The sequence below is a fragment of the Cricetulus griseus genome, chromosome 3 (assembly GCF_003668045.3).
Source record: "Cricetulus griseus strain 17A/GY chromosome 3, alternate assembly CriGri-PICRH-1.0, whole genome shotgun sequence".
Taxonomy (NCBI): Eukaryota; Metazoa; Chordata; class Mammalia; order Rodentia; family Cricetidae; genus Cricetulus; species Cricetulus griseus.
Window position 1 is genome coordinate 220234013 of NC_048596.1, and position 20690 is coordinate 220254702.

General features: G+C 41.8%; 1 protein-coding gene across 2 annotated transcripts in view; it reads left to right on the plus strand.

The window, feature by feature from the left end:
- Window positions 1-20690, plus strand: part of Itga8 (integrin subunit alpha 8) — a 181221-nt gene that overhangs the window by 140140 nt on the left and 20391 nt on the right. For both annotated transcript variants that reach the window (XM_027405229.2, XM_035441486.1), the window contains 2 exons: window positions 9547-9675; window positions 15041-15154. In XM_027405229.2, coding sequence (XP_027261030.1) covers window positions 9547-9675; window positions 15041-15154 — 243 coding nt within the window. The remainder of the gene's footprint in view (window positions 1-9546; window positions 9676-15040; window positions 15155-20690) is intronic.

Genomic DNA, 20690 nt, shown 5'->3' on the forward strand with positions numbered 1-20690 from the left:
ATTCTCTGCTTCCTACTTATTCTTTAGAGTGCAAATAGACTTACATTAAAAATCTGCCCATGGCTAGGAACTTCTTTTAATGCAAGTTAATTATACTTCTTTAAAAAAATCTTTCAATCTGTGAAAACTGAATATAAGATTTTATGACAATATGAAGTAACAGCTCCTTAAAGTAGCTTAATTAGAATAATGTATGAATTCCTAAGCTATGGCAAAGTCAAATTGTTATTACTTTCATGTTCTTAACATATTTTATAGTGATTTGCTTTATGTATAGGAGAGTTTTATACATATGCTTATACATATATAAGCATATACATATCACATGCATGCTGGGTGCCTGTGGAGGTCAGAAGAGGCCATTGGGTCCATTGGAACTGGAGCCAGGGATGGTTGTGAGCTATCAAATGGGTGCTGGGAACAGAACCCAAATTGTCTTGGAAGAATAGCTAGTGTTCTCAACCTCTGAGCCATTTTCCCAGCCTCCTCAATATACTTTAACAAGATTTAATATGCTCCAAGAGAAATTTCAAAAAAAGTCATCTTATTAATAAGTAAACATTGAAATGATAACCTTTATTTTATGTCACTGGCACTTATAGTTTAAAGTACTTGAATATCATTTTCTCTTAAGATATTAAATAGACTTGTGGCAGTTATTAACTTATTCAGTAATTTATTCCTTCCTTGACAATGCAAAGATAAACAACTTGTTCTTTATTAAGTATGAGTAGAAATTAGTGAAAAACAAATTTTTTCAACACATAGGTTAAATCTTAAAATGGCAATATTAAGGCTAATTGATAGCATATATATATATATATATATATATATATATATATATATATATCAGAGGTAAGCACTGCTGTCTTTCTCCATCATCCCAGGTGTTCACTGAACCTGGAGCTTAACTATCCAGCTAGCCTGTCTGGCCAATGCTTTCCAGGGAACATCTGTTTCTGTCTCCCCAGTACTGGTATTATATACAGCACCAAGCCCAGGGGCATCTGTCTGTAATACCATGGAGTCTATTTTATATTGATCACCTACTCCTGATCATATGGCCTGCTTTGGAATATGGATGATATACCCGGTGTTCATTAGGGAAAAATCAGCTTTCTCCCATCAGTATCACTTGCAAGCAGCATCTTAGTTAGTATAAGACTTTGTGTCCATTTCCTCTTCTCTTGCTGTAGTTTTTTTTTTTTTCTGGCTTAAACTTGTGCAGGTCTTGTACATGCTGTCACAGACTCTGTGAGCTCATATTGCATCAGCCCTATTGTGCCTAGAAGACATTGTTTCTTTGGAGCCATCCACCACCTCTGGCTTTCATAATCTTTCAGCCAGTTCTTTAGCCTTGAAGGAAGAGATTTGATAACAATATCCCCATTTGGGCTGAGTGCTCCAAAGTCTCTCACTCTCTGCACCTTATCCAGCTGTGGGTCTCTCTGGGTCTCTCCCATCTCATGCCAAAGAAGCTCCTCCAATGAGTGTTGAATATCCTCTGTCAGATGTACCTTCACACAATCCTTTTCAAAAAGAAACCTGCTGGTTCTAATTAGTGCTGCCCTTATGCACACGAGTATGGAGTCACTGACCAGAGCATGGGCAGTCTACCAGTGACCACACCTCCAAAAGTCATCAACTGATGACATTTCATCATCTAAGAGTGGAGCCTCACAACCCCCTCCTCCATCTATGCTGGAATTTTAAGTGGCTTGGCCTTGTGCAGGCAACCATAGCTGCATTGAGCCCATGCGTGCAAGTTCCTTGACATATAAAGGGGACACCATTTCACAGCACTCTTCCCATCCTGCAGCTCTTACATTCTTCCCACCCCCTCTTCTGCAGTGTTCCACAAGCTCCGGATTCTGGAGGTGCTAGAAGTGGGCCAGGAAGTGATTAGAAGTGGCTCAGTTGATGATATAGATTTGCCATTTGGGGCTGAGCCCTCAATGGTCATTTATTGTCAACACTTGGACCAGTTTGGAATCTCTGCATTAACTGTGGCCTTCTCTACAATGCTTTAATAAGGAAAGTGCCAGGTCATGAGTGGCTCTCGAAACATCTGTGTCCCTGAGCAGTCCATCTTGTGCCACCATTCAAACAATTTCCTCTTAGTCACCACCCCTCCCCACCCCTTTTCTGTGCTCTGTTACACATCCTAGGCAACTTGTTCTCTCATGTAAATTCTTGACTGTGCTCACTTATGGTTGGGAAGATTTCTCACTTGGCTGTCTCAGTGCAACCTTCTAACCAGCTTTGTTGTGTGTTTTTATTATTTTGTTTTGTTCTTTTGTTCTGCTCTGTTTTGACACGAGTTCGCAGTATGCAGCCCAAGCTGGCCTCAAACTCTCCATCCTCCCACCTCTGTCTCCTAGCTCCTTGGATTACAGGGTGCCCCTCCATGCCTGCTTCTCTCACATACTTATGGAAAAGAAAACAATTTCCTAAGAAGCGCTCTAGGCCACCCACTACAGAAAACCAGAGCCACCAAATATAAAGCCTTTAAGATGATGTAGATATTCACTTAAAGCCTACCAAACATGGACACACTTTCCCATTTCCAGCTATAAAAAAAAACAAACTATCCCTACCTAAACACTAAATATCACAGAGTAAACAAATAATTTTTCTATTTTTTATAATCACTCATATGACCATTGCCCTGGATATTATTATTTTTATTACAAATACCCAGTTTTATGGCATCAAAACCATATTGAAGCTTAAGTAGGGTTTTCTCCCTGGGACTTTCTTTTTGTGGACTGGCTTGAGAACTGAGTTACCATTTAAAACATGATTTTTAAAGAGAAATGCCTCCTTATTGCCAAATATCTCCCCAAACCCTATGAAATTTGACCTGTGTGCAAACAAAGATGTGTTCCAAATTCAACAAAAGCCTTAAAGTCTTCACACACACACACACACACATCAAGGTCCAGTAAGTCTGACCTTAACAAGGCTCAGTTTCCACAGTAGAAGCTGGTATTTGATCAAGTTACTCCAGTGTCTCCCAAGTTTGAGGAGGGAACACTGAGTGCCTTGATAAGCCACCAGCATAATAATTCTAACCTATGGCCACTTTAGGCAACAGCAAACAATGTCACCCAGAGTCATCTCACTTGTTGTCCAATTGCAGAGTATCAGCATCCAAGATGGGAAGGGACAAGGGTGACCATACATAGATACCATTAGACAACAGGGCATCCTTTATATGCCTACATCCCCCTAAGCTTCATGGAGATTCACAGAGCATGGCATGTCAAGCCTCAGAATCTGAGGAGAAGGAGAAATGTGGAGAGGAGAAAAGAGAGCTATACAGTCCCTATTTTTCACTCAAGGAAGCCAATGCCAGCTGCAGTCAGCAGAGAGCAACAGAAGTGGGATAGACTAGTTCCCACTACTTGCACATTGGCCTCCCAATCCAAAGGTTGGGGCTTTGTTATGTAGTGATGCTCTTAGCCTCTTGGGGTTTGGTTACCCATCTTCTACATCTTCAGGAGAAGGATCAAACTTCCATGAAGATTCTGCCTACACACTTCATGGTCTAAGTCAGAAGGAAAGGATTTTAATGTGACGGTTTCTCCCCCTTCAACCATCTAAAACATTTTGAAACATTCAACTGTCTGCAGCATTCAGACCGATCCATTAAATCTAATTTGTTCCAGATCCTTCTTGGAATAAGATTTTAGAGTTGAATAAAGTGTTTCTCAACTATACTAAAGATGGTAAAATAATTTTTTTTTCAAACTACCAATTTTGTTATTTGGGCGGACTTTATCCAGGACTTGGATAGACTTTCAAACATGCTATGATTTTTAGATAAGATGAGGTTGAAAAAGTAAACCCAACCAAGGAACCACAAGTTCATGAAGAATAAAGGATTTTAAGTTTTTCAATGGGCAAGATTTTGTAATAAACAGCCCAACTGTGAGCTGATGAGGAAGAAGGCTGAAGAATTTGAGACTGTGCCTAGGAAGAAAGGCAACGATGATGCACATTAGACCCCCAGAATACCTTCCGGGAATAACTTTAAAAAGAAAAAAAGAGAGAAGACTCGTCAGGCATAAAGGGTCTTAGAAAAACTAGACCAAGAAATATGAAAGCCCCACGTCCTAAGCACTGTCCTTGGAGGTATGGAAGGAAGCCGCCTCTGAGTCTCTCCTTGCTTCAGCAAGACTGATCCCACAGGAAGTCCAAATGAGAACCAGACATACAAACAGGGATGGCAGAAACCCAGAACCATTTCATCTGTCAAGGATTATAGCCCTACAAATAGTTTTCTAGACTCAAGTGGCCTACAGACAGTGGCTTGGCAAATTTGCATAGTTTGTCTTATCCCTAAGAGTACTTTCTTTTTGTCTACTGTTTCTCTTCAATTCAAAACTTGGGGACACTTGTCAGTTCCTGAACAACAGCCCAACAGCCGACTCACTCACCCCAGATCCCACCTAACATACACCTTTAAAATGAAGAAGACAGAGAAAGAAGAGTACTTCACCTGGCTTGGTCATCCCATGCCTTTTGGAATCATTTTAAAGCCCTTGCAGCCACAGTTTATTTCATATCTGAAGTACTCGTTGACACCTGAGACTTACCTCTCTTGTGGTAAGTAATGCTCCCCCTCTTCCAAAAGGTCTGAGTGAGACAGCCCACCTGGCTCTGGTTTTCTTTTCCAGTTAGGATGCTGTGGTTACCATCTGTACTTGCTACTGAATTCATTTTCTCCATCCTGAAGAATGACACCAGACGTAGTCCATTGACTTCCACTCATATGACAGGTGCATGTGAGCATTCACATGTACATACAATGTATATATGTGCACACCCCATAGACACCGTACAATGGACAAACACCACATCCAAAGACTAAGGAAGCTTCAGCACCATCAATGGAGTGCATTGATTCTTGTAGTTAGGCTGTGCATAACTCGAGAAGAAAAAAGTCGGGTTTTCCCTCTGCCCACAAACCCTTAACATGTATGTCTTAATTGCAGGGTACACTGGCCCTCTAGGCTTGCTTCCACTTAAATTTAATTATAGTCCATGAGTATGGTCTGTTCTTTTATGTATGCTAGAAATACCTGAACTCTAAAGACACACTACGAAGAAGAAAAAGATGGGATAAAATGCTGAAGTCCGGATTCTCGGGGCCACCGGTCTCATTTCACCCAACCCCTTTCTTCAAATCCCATTTTTCTAACTGCACTGCACATTCTGGCTGCATATTGTTTTTTAATTCATAAATTTAAACCTACACCAGAGTGAGGAGTTTGGGGGAAAATGATGAAAATTAAAAAGTCTTGTTAAGGTCAAATCCTGAGTAGCAGCTGTCGAAAGAAACATATTTACTAACAATTATTTCCTTGTTACAGAAGGAAGTTGTTTCTTCTTAGGGAGTCACTTGAGTGTTTACATGCAGCTTCACACAACATTGAACCAATTTACTCTTGACTGCATGTCTGCCTCACCCGAATGCTAGGAGACCAGCCTCCCTCACCTCTGCTCATCTCAGACCCAGGAAAAGCATGGTCTGTGTGACCATGGCCAACTGGGAAAGAGACTCCACTATCTATCTAGAAAATGGATTTTAATTGTTGTTTACATTTCTTGGATAACTTCTCCCCCTTTGTTATGTTTTGTTTTGTGGAATAATTTCTGGAATGCCATTTGAGAACACTGGCTTGTAAGCTGTTTGAAGACGCTTTGACCATGGTTCTCAACAGCAGCACTTTTTCGATTTTCTAAACAGTGGTATGAAACAGAAGGAGCATGTTCCATTGACCCCTGTCTTACAGGGGCCCTGTTTTCTAGCTAGCAGAGGATCTATGCTTTATCCAGAGACCATGTATTAATACTGACAAATTATAATGTACCCAGTACATGTGTTCTTCATTTTCACATAAGCCACATCTGATGAAACCACACAAAGAAGTCTTGGTTTGGGGCCATTGTTTTATTAATACTGATAATAATCATAGGTTATAATTTGAGAATAGAAAATCACAACTAGACACTAGGGAAATGGCACAGTTGGTAAAATAGCCACCATGCCAAAACAAGAACCTATGTAACGAAATCATTCAGAGCCAGAGCCAGGCAAATCCCCAGGATTTTCTGGCCTGCCAGCATAGCCTACTAGAAAAGTTCCAGGCCAATAGAAAACTCCATATCACACAAACAAACAAACAAACAAATAAAGGAGACCCCAAATTAGATGGCACTTGAGGAACAATAGCCAAATGTCTACTCTACAATCCATATTTATATGGACTTTCACACATATGTGAACCCACCCACCCACACACACACACACACACACACACACACACACACACAATCATGGCCCAATTTTTCTAGTATTTCCATCTAACTTCTAGAGGCTGGGGCAGTTTAAGGTTAAGGTTAGCCTGAGCTACATAACGAGACCCTGTCTCAGACAAAAAGAAAATAAAGAGAAGTTATTTATGATATTTATGATAAATATGAACTCGGTGACAGCAGACACATACAGAAAATTTAATAGAAAACATATGAGGAATTAGGGATTTACACAATTCTTAATTGTCTGTCTGAGCTTAATTTTTTTGCTCTTATGCCGTAAACACTTTTCCATCAGACCCTCTATTTCTAAACACTTTTCCATCAGATTCTCTATCTCTGAGCATTTGTGAACAACTCCTTTGTTTAGCCTTCTGGCAAGACCAGCCTCTGTCATTGTCCTGGGAAATTCCAACATCCCTGGAGCTAACACATCTGAGTTCTCACCTCACTCCATCCATGCATCTCACCACCACAGGGCTTTGGACACTGGTCTTGAACATGTTCTCTAGACACCTTACCTCTGCCACACTCAACATCCTATTCTTCATCCATTCTCCTATTTTTATAATAATGTTCTCACTTCCTCTTTCCAGTGAACCTTTCTTGGTTAATATGCATGCTTCCTAAACAGTGGTATGAAAAAAAAGGAGCATGTTCCATTGACCCCTGTCTTGTAGGGGCCGTATTTTCTAGCTAGCAGTTGGTCCAGCCCAGCCCACTCTTAAAGCTAACTTTTGTTAAACTTGCTTCCCAGACATGCTGAGAATGCAAGATGATTTACCTGGACACTCTTTTAAAGGTTGTCATAATTTCCCTTCTGCAATTTCCAAGTCACTGCCCTTGAAGTCCCAACCAGACATATTTTCATAGCCCAGCTTTTATACCCTGTAGCTGGTGGTCCCATTATATCCCAGTGGCTGGAAGTATTCACGGGGCCATCCTTGTAACAAGGAAGCTCTGTCTTCCTTGATCTCTATATTGGCTTCTCCAAGCCTTTACTACACTCTTCGTATTTCCTATCCATTTTCCTTCGCATTACTAGTGGCAGTGGCCTGAAGACAAGTGTGTATTCAAATAATTGATTTCCACATCACAAAATCCAGTCCACAATATGCACCATTTACTACTCTCTCTCATCTTCAACTTCTCTCTGCAACACGTTTGGAGAAAAACCATTTCCTCCTCCGGCTTAATTTTTCTATATCAGAGGTCCCTGTTTCCTGTATCTTCACCCTCTTCTCCTCTACCATCCCTCCCTGGGATCTTACAAGCCTCAGAAGTTTCCTCCCTCATCAAAATAAAAAGTAAAGCAAATAGTTCAACCTGTATCATTTACAAGAGTGAGCTTCTTGCCTGTCCACTTCTGGTTCCACCCCAACTAACCTATTGAAAACTTGTTTTTGTTTGCTTGCTTGATAGCTTCTGGGGCAGGGGTCTGGGAGGCAGGGACAGGACTTCACAGTACAGCCCTGGCTACCTGAAACTATACAGACTCTGGCACAGAAAGAGACTGATTTAACATGAGAATGGCCAAGGGACTTTACTTGATACTCTTCTAAACATTTGTCACTTATCCAAACCCTCTTGGGTAATTATAATTCAATCTTTACCCGCAGAATCTCCTACTCAGCAAAGGTCCACAGTTCTTGGCTAACATATCCAGGCAATATCTATGTCCCTCACTATGTTTTCTTCAGGATCTACGGGACACCTAGAGTCCTTTGTGTTTGCAAATTTCCCTTTCATTCCTACTGGGCTTTCCCACCTAATCTCCCCAAGTTGTCCATGTTAGATTTCCCTTCCTGTTTTCTGGTGTTTTCTAGGAGCGTACAAGTGACTCTGTGATTCTTACTTTATCTTTTCTCCCTGAGACCAGCTAGTGGCAATTGTGGATGGGCCTGATATTTACTTAGAGGCCACAGAAAGCATGTGCCTCGTGAAATGGAAGCCCAGAGCTTTGTGATGGTATAGCTCAGGAATGGAAACCAGACACACTGCTACAGAGTGGGAATCTAAGGGCTCTTGGTGAGGTGAATCCAGGGAAGCCAACAGGAGCAAACTCCAGCATGTCATGACCCTTGTCATTCTGTAGAGACTGGATCCCATCCCTTTGTCTGTCTGGTAGATTCTGCTAGGCCCTTGGATACAACGAGCACCACTGTTTTATCTTTTGTAGTACATCCCACAGCTGCTATGCTGGAATTGCTTTTTTCAATCCAGACATGAGTGTAATAGTGTTGCTCTCATCACATTTAGACAAGCCAACTAAAGGAAAGCTTAACTAAAGTCAGGGTAGAAGTGGAGGGGCAGGTTTGTGGTGTTCCAAACTTTTGCCACTGGGTCACAACACTGAATTTCTAACAAAGTTTATACTTGACTGTGCAAACATAATAATAATAATTATTATTATTATTATTATTATTATTTTGATACTAATAATAATAATTCCATAATGCTTTAAGTACATTCACTACTTTGTATTAGGCCTCATTCATAGTTTTCATGCCACTTATGTCCCGTGAGCTGCAGGTTAGGTATATCTGCAAACAAATAATGTCACTAGGATATTGTGTGTGGTTCATTGGAATCCCAAAATCTGTTTTCAGCCAGAAGTTGTTCTTAACATGGACGTTGAGATAAAATCACTGGTTTTAGAATACAAACTGCTAAGAGTGGAAAGTAAGCTGTAGAACCGCCGTGTGCTCATTGTGAAAGTCACTGTCCTTAGGACACAGCTCTCCTCACAGGGACACTTCTTGTGATCACAGGAAAAGGGTCACAGTCACGAAGACAGTTACTTAGATTACATCAGGCTGTTCCTAACCCTTCTAGACACCTCAGGACTTATCTTTCACATTGAAGCTGCCTCTATTTAGCCAGCCCCCTTCATCATGAGAGAAAAGCAATGAGAGTAACTCATGTGGGAAGTCTGTTTCTTGGTTTCTGCCCTTCTGGGGAAATGATTTCTCTTAAAAGCTTATCCTTACAAGATGAATTTCCCAAGAATGTGCTCTCCGTGCCTCGTGGGTTCCTGTAACTGTAGAGTGGACAGGCTTGTTCGTTGTCAGCATGAGTCATTTTGGTGTTGAATTGCCAATGGCAAAGCCCAACCTTTGTGAACTCTCATGTGACTCCAGTCCAGCCGCCCAGGCTCCGAGGTGAAGGACAATGTAAAAACTGATGTGGCTGTGTGTGGTGACTCCTGCTTTCTCTCTGCAGCCTGCTGCCTCCCCAGAGGACACCCCTGAGCTCAGCGCTTTCTTGAGAAATGCTACAATTCCTCATCTTGTCAGGAAGAGGGATGTCCCAGTGGTCCAGCTCCATAGACAGAGCCCTGCGAAAATACTGGTGAGTTGCCATCACGTGCACAGGACTGAAGGAAAGCATCAAATTAGACAGAATTCCCAGATACAGGTGGTTTTAACTTCAACTCTTGTTTTCAGTCTCCTCCAATGCTTAGACACATCTGACAATTTTGGGCAGCAGGTATAGTGAAAAATGAAACTGAGTCTTTTGTAAAGATTAAGGAGTCTTTGTAATACAACCTGCCAGGAGGCAGGTGAGACCAAAGTGTAAAGTCTGCATGTATGGAAAGTCACAGTGAAATCCACTAACATGCCCAGTGAGCATACATCAACTTTAGAAAACATGGATAGCCAAAGGATGAGAAGGAAAAGAACAGCATCATATTTATTAGGATCTCTGTTGCATTGTATTTTTGTGTATTAGTCAGCATAAAATAGAATCTCCTTATAGAAAAAATAGTGTTCTCAGGGATTCTGGTGGGTCTAACCTGATTTGTTGGGACTTTGTAGAATTGTTGGCATGAATCAATACTTTTATGAAAGGCCCTTACCCACCTAGTGTTGATTCTGATCTTACCTCCTCACCTGAATGCTTACCCTTTCCTGACCATGTAGCAAAGGCACAGAGCAAGCATCAACTTTCCATTCATCAGCATTTCGCAGACAACATCCATAAGGACCCAGGTAGTGGTACACTCACAAATTCTGCAGAAGTCAGAGACCACCAGACATCCCATCCTCTTTGCAAGCATACCCAGGAACTTGTGGTGGGATCAGGCTGAGAACGCTGTGCCTCGGATAGAGCAGAGCCTGGCTGAGAAGATGCTTCTTCCCCCACACCTGCTCTGAAGAAGCCCAACTTGATTGGTGTTCATTGTCCTGCACTGATTCCATGTTGAAGCTACAACCTCAAGTTGTCAATCCAAAGTCACAAACAGAAAGGAGAGATGCCTTTGTCGGGAAGCTTCAGAACCAAGGAAAGAATGAGTGAAGGATGGAAAAGGTAGAACTCTGAACTAAGGAGAGCTCTACAGCTGTTTCCAGAGGAGCAGCAGTCACTGTGCTGGCCAGGTGGGGAGCTGGGAAAACCCCAAACCCATGCTGTCGGCCTTCTCCCAGAAATGTAGAATGAGTGTGACTTCTGTGGGCACCACAGTGCTCTGACTCTCAGCCCTGCTTCCCTGCCAACCCACCCTGTCTAAAACCCACAGATGAGAATATGCATGATTTTCCCTGCATTGCTTCCCCTGGGTACAGCTCAGTGCCCGGCTCAAGCTCATGGGCTCAGTGACTGTGTAACCAAATGTCTCAGATATGAATTCACTAAACACTAGTGATAGCTTTTGGAGTCATATCTCAAAGGCCCTTAGAATGCCATTCCACCAACTCCTGATCCTCCTCTCTGGCCCTTAGTCCTCTTAATTTCCAACCCAATTATAAAAAATCTACCTCACAGATTAAAAGATAGTTTGAGTACTGACCAAATTCACTAGCCACCACACTCACTGAATTCAAAATACAATGTCCATTCTGGCAATATTTCAGTGAACCCCATTGTTCCAGCCAGCCAGTTTAGTATTTGCATGATTGAAAGAGAAGGAATGACAAGTGTTGTTGCTTTTCTCTTTGCTGCGACTACACACAAGACAAAGCAACTTAGTGGAGGATTTATTTTATTTAGCTCACAGTTTTAGTGATTTGTTTCATCAGTGGTCTCCTGGCCCCATGTGCTTGGCCAGCACATCGAAGTGGAAGGGTATGTAAAAAAGTAGCCAGACCATGAGCTGAAGAATAGAGAACACCAGTTCTCAGCTTGCCTTCTCCTATACCCCTTTTATTCATCTCGGACCACACGATGGTGCCAACCACCTGCTCATGAGTCATTTTCCGGAAATGCTTCATAACCTTGCCCAGAGGTGTGCCTCACCAATCTCCTAGGAGACTGAAAATTTTGTCAAACTGACAGTGAAGATTAACCATCACAAATTTCAGTTGACAAAATTGAAAATTTGAAAGTTATAATTTACAATTGATAAAATAGAGAGTGGTTGTGTGAATGAATGTTAATAACTGTTTGTTCCTAACCCAATTGGAGAATCCACTGGGTATAAATAGCATCCCACTCCCTCAGCAAATTAGATAAGCCAAGTAGTGGAGTGGGTTGCTGAAAAGACCAAAGAGAGGGAAAGGAGATGGGTTCTAACACCAGGCTAGACTCAGGTACAATAGGTACACAAGATAGGTCTGGGTAACCAACTGTACCATTAAGTTATTTTCTTTATCAAAAAGCTGCATTAGCATGGAAGAAGCATTTGTTCTGTGCTACAATATGTAGTGCATGGGGTTAAGACCCAGGTGAAAATCCCTATCTGCCGACTCTGTTTCTTCCTGGGTTCTGACCCCAGATCAGTTCCCTTGGGAGCCACAGTCTTGTTGGTCAGCTGAGATGGAGACACATGTGAGTTTTGAAGAAGACAAATGGAACAGCAATAGGGAAATGGGACAAGTCTGAATTGACTATACTTTTAAGGCAGACAAAAATATGTGAAATCCTAATTACTTATTTCAGTCCAATAAAGTAGGACAATGTCATTCCCAATTACAGTACTAACACTCCAGAATAAGTCCCTAGTCGTAGCTAAGAGCTTCAAAAAAGGATCATAGGGTAGCATAGACACAAATCCCAGCTGTGTATAAATGGACAAAATACTTAAGGAAGTAGAGTCCAATTTGATATCATAAGTCCTGTGGGTAGATGGTGGTGGTGATTGCACAACTGGCCTGGGCTCCTAAAATAATGAAGGAGGCTTTATTTTATTTTAACTTAAAAAGTTGTTTCCTGACAATCATAAGGACCTGAGTTTGTTCCCCAGAACCCACATAAAATATCTGAGTATGGTGGTATGCATTTGATCTCAGTACTGAGGAGACGGGTCAGATGCTCAGGGCTCACTGGCCAGCCTAGCATCTTTGGCAAGTTTCAGACCAGTGAGATATGTTGTCTCAACATAGAAGGTGGGCAGTGCCTGAGGAATAACACCTGAGGTGATCGCTGACCTACACACACACACACACACACACACACACACACACACACACACCCCAGCACATATAGGAGCACACACTATTATGTCTTAACTTCTAATATTCACTTATTTGTTCTTAACAGGAAAATTAAAGAATGGAAATGAAAAGTACAAAGGAAATTAACTCTAATATCATACTCAAGGAAAAAGCACCTGAGTTACCAGAGAAAAAGCTACAATAATCAGCAGATTTTGATTCAAGGGCCTGTACATTTGTAAGACTGTACAATGGCTTCAAAATGTTAGAGTAGGCAATCCATGCTGTTCTTTTTAAAATAAATTAATTGAACTGTATGTCATTAATAAAAGCTGACATCTACAGAATCCTATTATGTACAGTAAAAGTTGGAAGACCCCATTGGAAAACCAATATCTACACATCTGCAGAACTAAACATTTTCAAAACAAGATTCAAATCCCTCTTATAAATGTCTACATTGAGCACAAGAGCAGTAGAGATCTACAAATGGTATTTTCTTGAAAGTTGTATGCATTTGTGGTATAGGTCCAATTTCTTCCCTTCTGCTATTTCTCATTAAATATTTTAACATAAATTTCAACCTCTAACTATCATAGGAGCATTTTACTTGCAAATGATTGCCAGGACAGTCATTAGTTTCTGCATCTGATTTCAAACTCATATTACATTCTCCTTTTCTCTTATTGGCTCAAAGACTATGAACCACGTGATACCCACCCAGGTCCTTGAGTCGAGACCACTCTGAGGAGAGGGTGATTATGCAAAGTTTACTCTAAAATCAAAAGCTAAAGAAGACCTCCTACAGCTTTTGTTTGGTTAAAACAAAGTACGGAATCCCAGTCCTGATTAGGCATTTGTAAGAGCAAAATGCCAACATCCTGTGTTGGGATCATGATTTCCAGTTTGCATTTATAAAACTGGGTATCTCTGACATGGAAACTTGATTCTTTTCTCACCTAAGGCCAGCTTTGCCTCCTTCACCCCAGACCCCTGCTGCTTTTGTCATGATTGCCTCCCTCTCCAAACTTCCTTCTGTTCTCTTCACTTATTCAATTTATGACAACTGTGTCCTTCTCCATTTCCTTTCTGCACTTGATGCTATTGGCCATCTCCTGAAACTACCACGGTCCTTCCCTTGACTCTCCCTCTATGTCCTCTCCCAGCGGTCTTCCTACTCTCGCTTATCATCGCACCTGCGGGTTTTTATGGACTGCTCTTGAGATTCCATCCGCAACCCCCTGCCCTCCTCTGTGATAGTCTCTGTTCTTTCCGGGGTACTTCTTTCATCATATCTCCAGTCCAGTTGGGGAGGCCTGCACAGGGCACTCGGAAAGCAGAGTGTGCGCTATTCATGTATCCCCCCTACTCGGTTATTAGTCATCTTTGCCATCACTGTGATCAAAGCTCCTTACAAAGCAAGTTAAAGTGGGAGAGCTTTATTTGAGCTCAGTTTCTAAGAGGTTTCCGCTTGTCTTGGGAAAGCAGAGTACCAGGAGAAGCTGTGTCTGGGTTTGGGGAGTGCATGGGAGCAAGTCCACATGCATAAGCAGTCAGGAAGTAGACAGTGCAGGTTGGAACCAGAAGCAAGTATAAACACCACTAGTTATACCACAAGTACACCACTAGTGACCTCCACCCAACCAGGTCCCATGTGCTAAAGACTCCACAGCCTCCCCAGACAGCACCACCTGCTGGATACCAATGAGGTTGTGGAAACGGAAATCTAAAGAGAAGATATATCTGATAGGTGGAATGTCCTCATCGTGAACATTTTCCACATTTTGTGCCTTGTATTTAAAGGGTAATCCCTTATAAGATGGGTAAATGACTGATTTAACGACAGCCTAATGCATGGAACTTGTACAAGAGCCAACTTTACAATCAGGAAATGATTTGGACAAAAGAGAGTGTTGTAAAACAATTGCTTATCAATGAGTCATTAACTCTGAGTCTTTGAGGAGACAGGGACTCAAGGGCTTCCTCTGCAAAACCTCCCAGGTTTCCCCAGTGTATCTTTCATCTCTAAGAAACATCTTCTTGAGTTCTGAGAAAGTAAAAAAAAAAAAAGCTCACTGACTGCCACAAGAAAATGGAGCCCTTCGAAATAAGGAGCATGTATTTAACTCTATTTTACAATCCATCTTTTCCTTGCTATTAACAGGAAACAATGCCCCATCTTTGTCTTTGTTACTTCAGTGAATTTGGTCTCTTTCTAAATTAAATGGAATAAATTAGATTTGCAGGCAAGCCAGTATCTTTTGCGGAAAGAAAGCAACTTCAGTGTTGATTCTTTACTGCCACTGAAGACACTAATGTTCTGCCTCTGCCTTTGCATTTTGCAGAACTGTACAAACATTGAGTGCTTGCAAATCTCTTGTGCAGTGGGACGACTAGGAGGAGGAGAGAGTGCAGTCCTGAAGGTCAGATCAAGACTGTGGGCCCACACATTCCTCCAGGTAACAATGTCACTGACTGGTATCTTACACACCACTCAACCAGAACCTCTTCCTGAGAAATCAACACCAAGCCCCTCTATAAGAATTTTTCATTTGCACGTGTGTGTGTGTGTGTGTGTGTGTGTGTGTGTATGGTTATTGTTGTTGTGTATGTGTGTGCACATACTAGTGGAAGGCCAGAGGTCAGTGTTGAGTGTCTTCTTCCATCCTCTTCTGCCTTCCTTTCTGAACCAGTCTGTCACTGAACCTGGAGCTTACCAATGCAGCTAACTGGCTGGCCACCTCTCCCCACACCCCTTCACCTCTGTCATCAGCATCAGCAAGGCAGACAGGTACCATAGGTGCTGGGAATCCAGGCTTAGGTCCTCATGCTTGTGCAGGCAGCAGGTTATTAACTGAGCTGTCTCCCTAGCCCCGAGTTTGCTTTTTTTTATTATTTATTTAATTTTTTTAAGTTTTAAATGTAAAGATTTGCATTTTTAAATTACAAGAATTTAAATATTCGAAGGAAATTTCTGTAGGAGAGGTGTGCCAAGATCAACTGGGGAAGACACTGGACCTCAACTTACATGTGCACACACAGATACACATGCACACACTACTCTCTCCCCACCGCAAAGCTCAGGGAACTTCCCTCCCTGCTGCACAGATAAGCAAAGCAGCAGGCAATCTTCAGGTTCAAAAGATCCAAACTCATTTGAGAGATGCTTGCCTGGCTACAGCCTGTGCTGTACTGATGCTGTCTGAGAGGGGTTTCCAGAACAATCTTCCTATTTCACTTCCTGGTCACCTCCCCCAGCAGATAAAAATAGTTTAACTACCCCCAAGTCCCTGAGAGTCCAGTAAAAGACTGCTGGATGGCTGGGCAGAGCACAGAGTAGAATCAGTGTGGAGATGGAGCTATGCATCCAGAAAACTGGATGAACAGAGCCAACATAGAAAGAAATAAGACTGTTCTTAAAGTTCTCAGACAGCATCAGGGCGGCACAGACTGTAGCCAAGCAAGCATCTCAGCAGAGTCTGGATTTTTTGAACCTGAAGATTGCCTGCTTCTTTGCCTACCTGTGCAGTGGGGAAGTTCCTTGAGCTTTGTCATGGGGAGAGAGTAGTGTGTGCATGTGTATCTGTGTGTGCACATGCAAGTTGAGGTCCAGCATCTTCCTGGATGAGTTCCTCTTTATTTCTTGAGGTGGGATCTGTTGCTGAACCCGGATCTCTCAAATTCCAGCTAAGTCTGGTTACTCAGCTTGCTATGGGCATCCCTGTCTCTGCCTGTCAAGTGCTGGGATGGCAGGTGGCCACAACGCCTGTCTGGCTTTTACATGAAGAGTGAATGTGGTTCTCATACTTGTAAAGCAAGCACTTTACCCACTGAGCCAGTTCCCCAGCCTGACTATGGATACTTTAAAGATCTATGTCTCCTTACACGGAGAAATGAAAATCAATTAAATGATACTACTTTCTTCAGATCTTATTGTTTGGGGAAGTTGTAAGTCGGTCTAATCTTTCTCATATTCTACCTAGACAGATTCATCTGCCTCATGTGACAATGAAAACCAATTTTGTCTACCTATTACTATAGGTAGATCTTCATCTTCTCTATTATTGAAAACACTTCAATAATCCCATGAATCTTCTCTAATTTTTCTTATAAAACAAACGAGAGGAAGAAAACTTTTCCACTTTCCATGCATCTTCTTTCATCCTCGCAGCTTTGGAAGGTCACTACCATCACAAACGGTACATTATGGATATGTCAACTTCAGTCCAGAGAGAGACTAAATCACTCAGTTCTTCAGCTGTCCAGTTTTAGGTCAATGTTCTTCAATACTACCCAATACCACAGAGGCTAAGGCAGTGGGATAGCATTTTGAGGCCAATGTTGAGTTGGAGAACTGCCTGAGCAGTTCACAAAGTCTCTGTGTTCAAAAAACATTGGTTTAAAATCATATATCAAAAAATCAAAGCCCAATGGTATATAGCTCAGTGAGAGAGCACTTGCCTAGTATATATGAGGATAGGGTTCAATCTCCAGCAACACACGCACACCACACCACATGACACCACACACGCAAACCATCAGAAGTTCTAAGCCAATGGAGTGGAGATTTAGGTCCTTCTGAGAGCACTGGAGGAAAAGTTATCCTCTGCCTTCCCCTTATTCTTGGCCTCCATTGGTTTGTGACCATGACTCCAACCTTGGTCACTATATCACCTCATTCATGTCTGTGTCTTCTTTCTCTGTCTTACTGTGATTGATACTATAGTGTGTATAAGGGGCTACACATATATATGCATGTGTATGCACACACATATACAGGCCAGAGATATATAGGCAGATGTCTTCTGTTATGTCTCTTTTTGTTACCTTTTGAGACAGAGACCCCTGCCAAATCCAGCACTCACCAATAGGCTAGCCTTCAGGCCAACAACCTCAGAGAATCTACCTGTCTCTGCCCTTAGCCCACCACACAGTGCTAGGGTTACAGATGTGCACAACCACACCTACCTTTTCAGCATAGATGTTGGGGATCTAAACTCAGGTCCTCATGCTCACAAGGCTGGCATTGTGCCAACTGAACCATCTCCTAGGTGATCTTCTCTGTCTCTTTAAGGACACTATCCTTGGATTTATAGCCCACCTGAATTAGTATAATGTCATCTCAAACCTACATTAAGCCCACAGAAGTCCTTACTCTAAGTAAAGTCATGTTATGAGATTCCATGTGGCCATGTCTGATGGGGAGGACCCTCAATCCACTACTCCTAGCAACCTTTGCTAGTCCATTTTGCTACTGTGTAATCATCTAGTTAATATGCTCTTTAAAATGCTTTGCTAACCTTAAGGTTTGAGAGAATTAATTAGGGCTTAAGACTTTTATTTTGATTTTTCTTGCTATTCAGTCTGTATCTTTCCCATCAATTCTCAGAAAGCTGTTATTAGAAGCAAGACAATGTAGATTTCTTTTGCATTCTTGGTAAACATGGCCAAGGTACATATGAGAACATGTGGGGAAGCCTGTTTATGGATTTCCTAGACAGATTCATGTCTGAAAACTACCTATGAGCCAAATGCTCTGTAAGAAAAACCAAATCCACACATTAAAAAAAGTTCTAGGATTGATGTCCCTGATTTAAACTACAATCTATCCTCACCCATCTGGATGGCTATAGGGTCAGGAGGCCCGAGCTCAATTCTATTCTGAACTGGCTGTGTTCAGCTGAGCTTTTGTGGGTCTGAATTCCCTCCTGTGTGAGATGAAAGGATTGGACAAAAGTCTCCTTTCTTTCCTGAAAATTCTATGATGTATGGGCAGCTCACATGGAGCCTCTCCTAATAAGTTATTTATGATGTTTATTCTACTTAGCTAAAGTCAGCAATAACTCTGTGTGCTTTACTAATGGCCTCCTTTTGTATTGTGTTGACACTTGGGTTGACTCAGAACAGACTATGTCAAAATGGCTCTTGCTAAACATTAAGGAACAGCCAGCCAAACCTTCCAGCAAGGTCTGCCTGTCTGCAAAGAGCCAGGTTTCTGTTGAATGATGACCATGCAGCTAGGCACCAGGATAAATGCTCATGTGTGAATTACTTAATCTTTAAAGCAAACCTGTGGGATACATACGGTTATTATCAACTGCATTTTACAAGGGAGCAAACAGAGACATGAAGGTTAAGTGGCCTTCCCAGGGTCACATAGCTGGTAAGAGGAGGAGTCTGTGAGTTTTAGTCCTAGGTTAGAGTGCTGAACCAGAGATCACCACATGATGCTCATCCACTAGAAATTTCATGTCATAATCACACGACTGCTACCTTGTAATCCTGATAGTATTGTTTACTCTATGATAACCATAATATAGAGACTTTTTCCCTAGAATATATAGGGCCTTACTACTGTGTTAAAGGATCTATATACTGCAAAACATGTTATTTCAAAACCCAGGAAGGGAGACATTGGTTGGTTTGAGACAAGAGATCACAGGCTGGCCTCCAACTCACATTCCTCCTGCCTCTGCCTCCTGAGAGCTGGCATTACCAACTGACAATCCTCCTGCCTCTGCCTCCTGAGAGATAGCATTACCAACTCAAAATCCTCCCACCTCTGCCTCTTAAGAGCTGAGATTACAGTCGTGAACCATCACACCTATGATAAACAAAAGATAATTCTTGGGTTTTACTGCTTAGCAGAGTAGTAATATCGATAAACTATGGATTCAGTACTTCCAGGCATCTTGTTCCTTTCCATTTCCTCAGCCAAAGCAGACTACCACCCCCCACCCCCACCCCACTGACATCAATCATACCTCATCTGAGGCAGATAACTCTGGTCAAAGCCAGTCACATGTTTTCTATTGCCTTGAGGACATAGAGGCAGATTTCTTTCTGTTCGATAGATAAAATACACAAAAATGCAAACATGTATATACCAAAGGACTTTACAAAATATTCTACACATATACAGTGTATCTCAGAGAATGCCAAACACGATTAACTCAGTCTATTCATTCCCTTGCCTTGTGAGGGAAATTTCAAAAGCAAAAATTTACATTAAAGTGTCAGATGATTTCTTAAAGGTCTTTTAAAAAATTAGAACTTTAGTCAAGAGAGAAACATGATAGACTCTCAAAAGATAGGTTCAATAATAATTTCATTTCCCCTGTATAATTCAGAAAAAATGTAATTGTTAGTCTCTTCATAGAGGTTTTATCATTTAATTACTTTTCTGACATGCATACATGAACATTAATTTCTTCAAAGGCCAACTCACAACAGAAATTAGGCCATTTTTAATACTTTCAAATGGCATAAATTTTAAAATTATAATTGACCTTTTCAAATTGAATTGTACTTTTAATAGATAACACTGGTGTCCCTGAAGTCACAGCTTTTCTAGCTGCACGAGTTTTCAACTGAAGAGCTAGGAAGATGACTCTGCCACTTGGAGAGCATAGGTCTGCTTGGGCTTACCCTGCCTGTTGGCTATTAGTTCTTATCTAAGAACTGAAATGTGCCTTAGGAAACTCCCAAGCCCACGTGGTCTAAATGAAAAAAAAATGTATATTCCTGCACATCCCATCCTGAAACAAGAGAGAAGGACTTTTCAATGAAGCAGAACCTGTCATCACAGCACTGCAACTGAGTAGGGGAGTGGTGATTTTAAACTGCCTGCTTCTGCTTGGTGCCTTGGATTCTATCTCAGTGTGAGGGCCACAGAGAGATCACATCTTCCTTCTCCTGTTAAGAAGACCCAGTGTAGAAGCTGGAGAGATGGCTCAGTGATTAGGAGCACTGGCTGCTCTTGTAGGCAATCTGGATTCAGTTCCCAGGGCCTACATAGTGACTCACTATGGTCTATATAACTCCAGTCCAGGGATCCAATGGTCTCCTCTGGCCTCTGCGGGCACCAGGCATGCCCAATTATGGGTGAGTGTGTGAGCATGTGTAGGCAAACACTTATATACATAAAGTAAAGGTTAAACTTAAAGAAAAGAGAAGATTCAATATGTCTGAAGGTAGGCACTAGTGGCTGAGGAG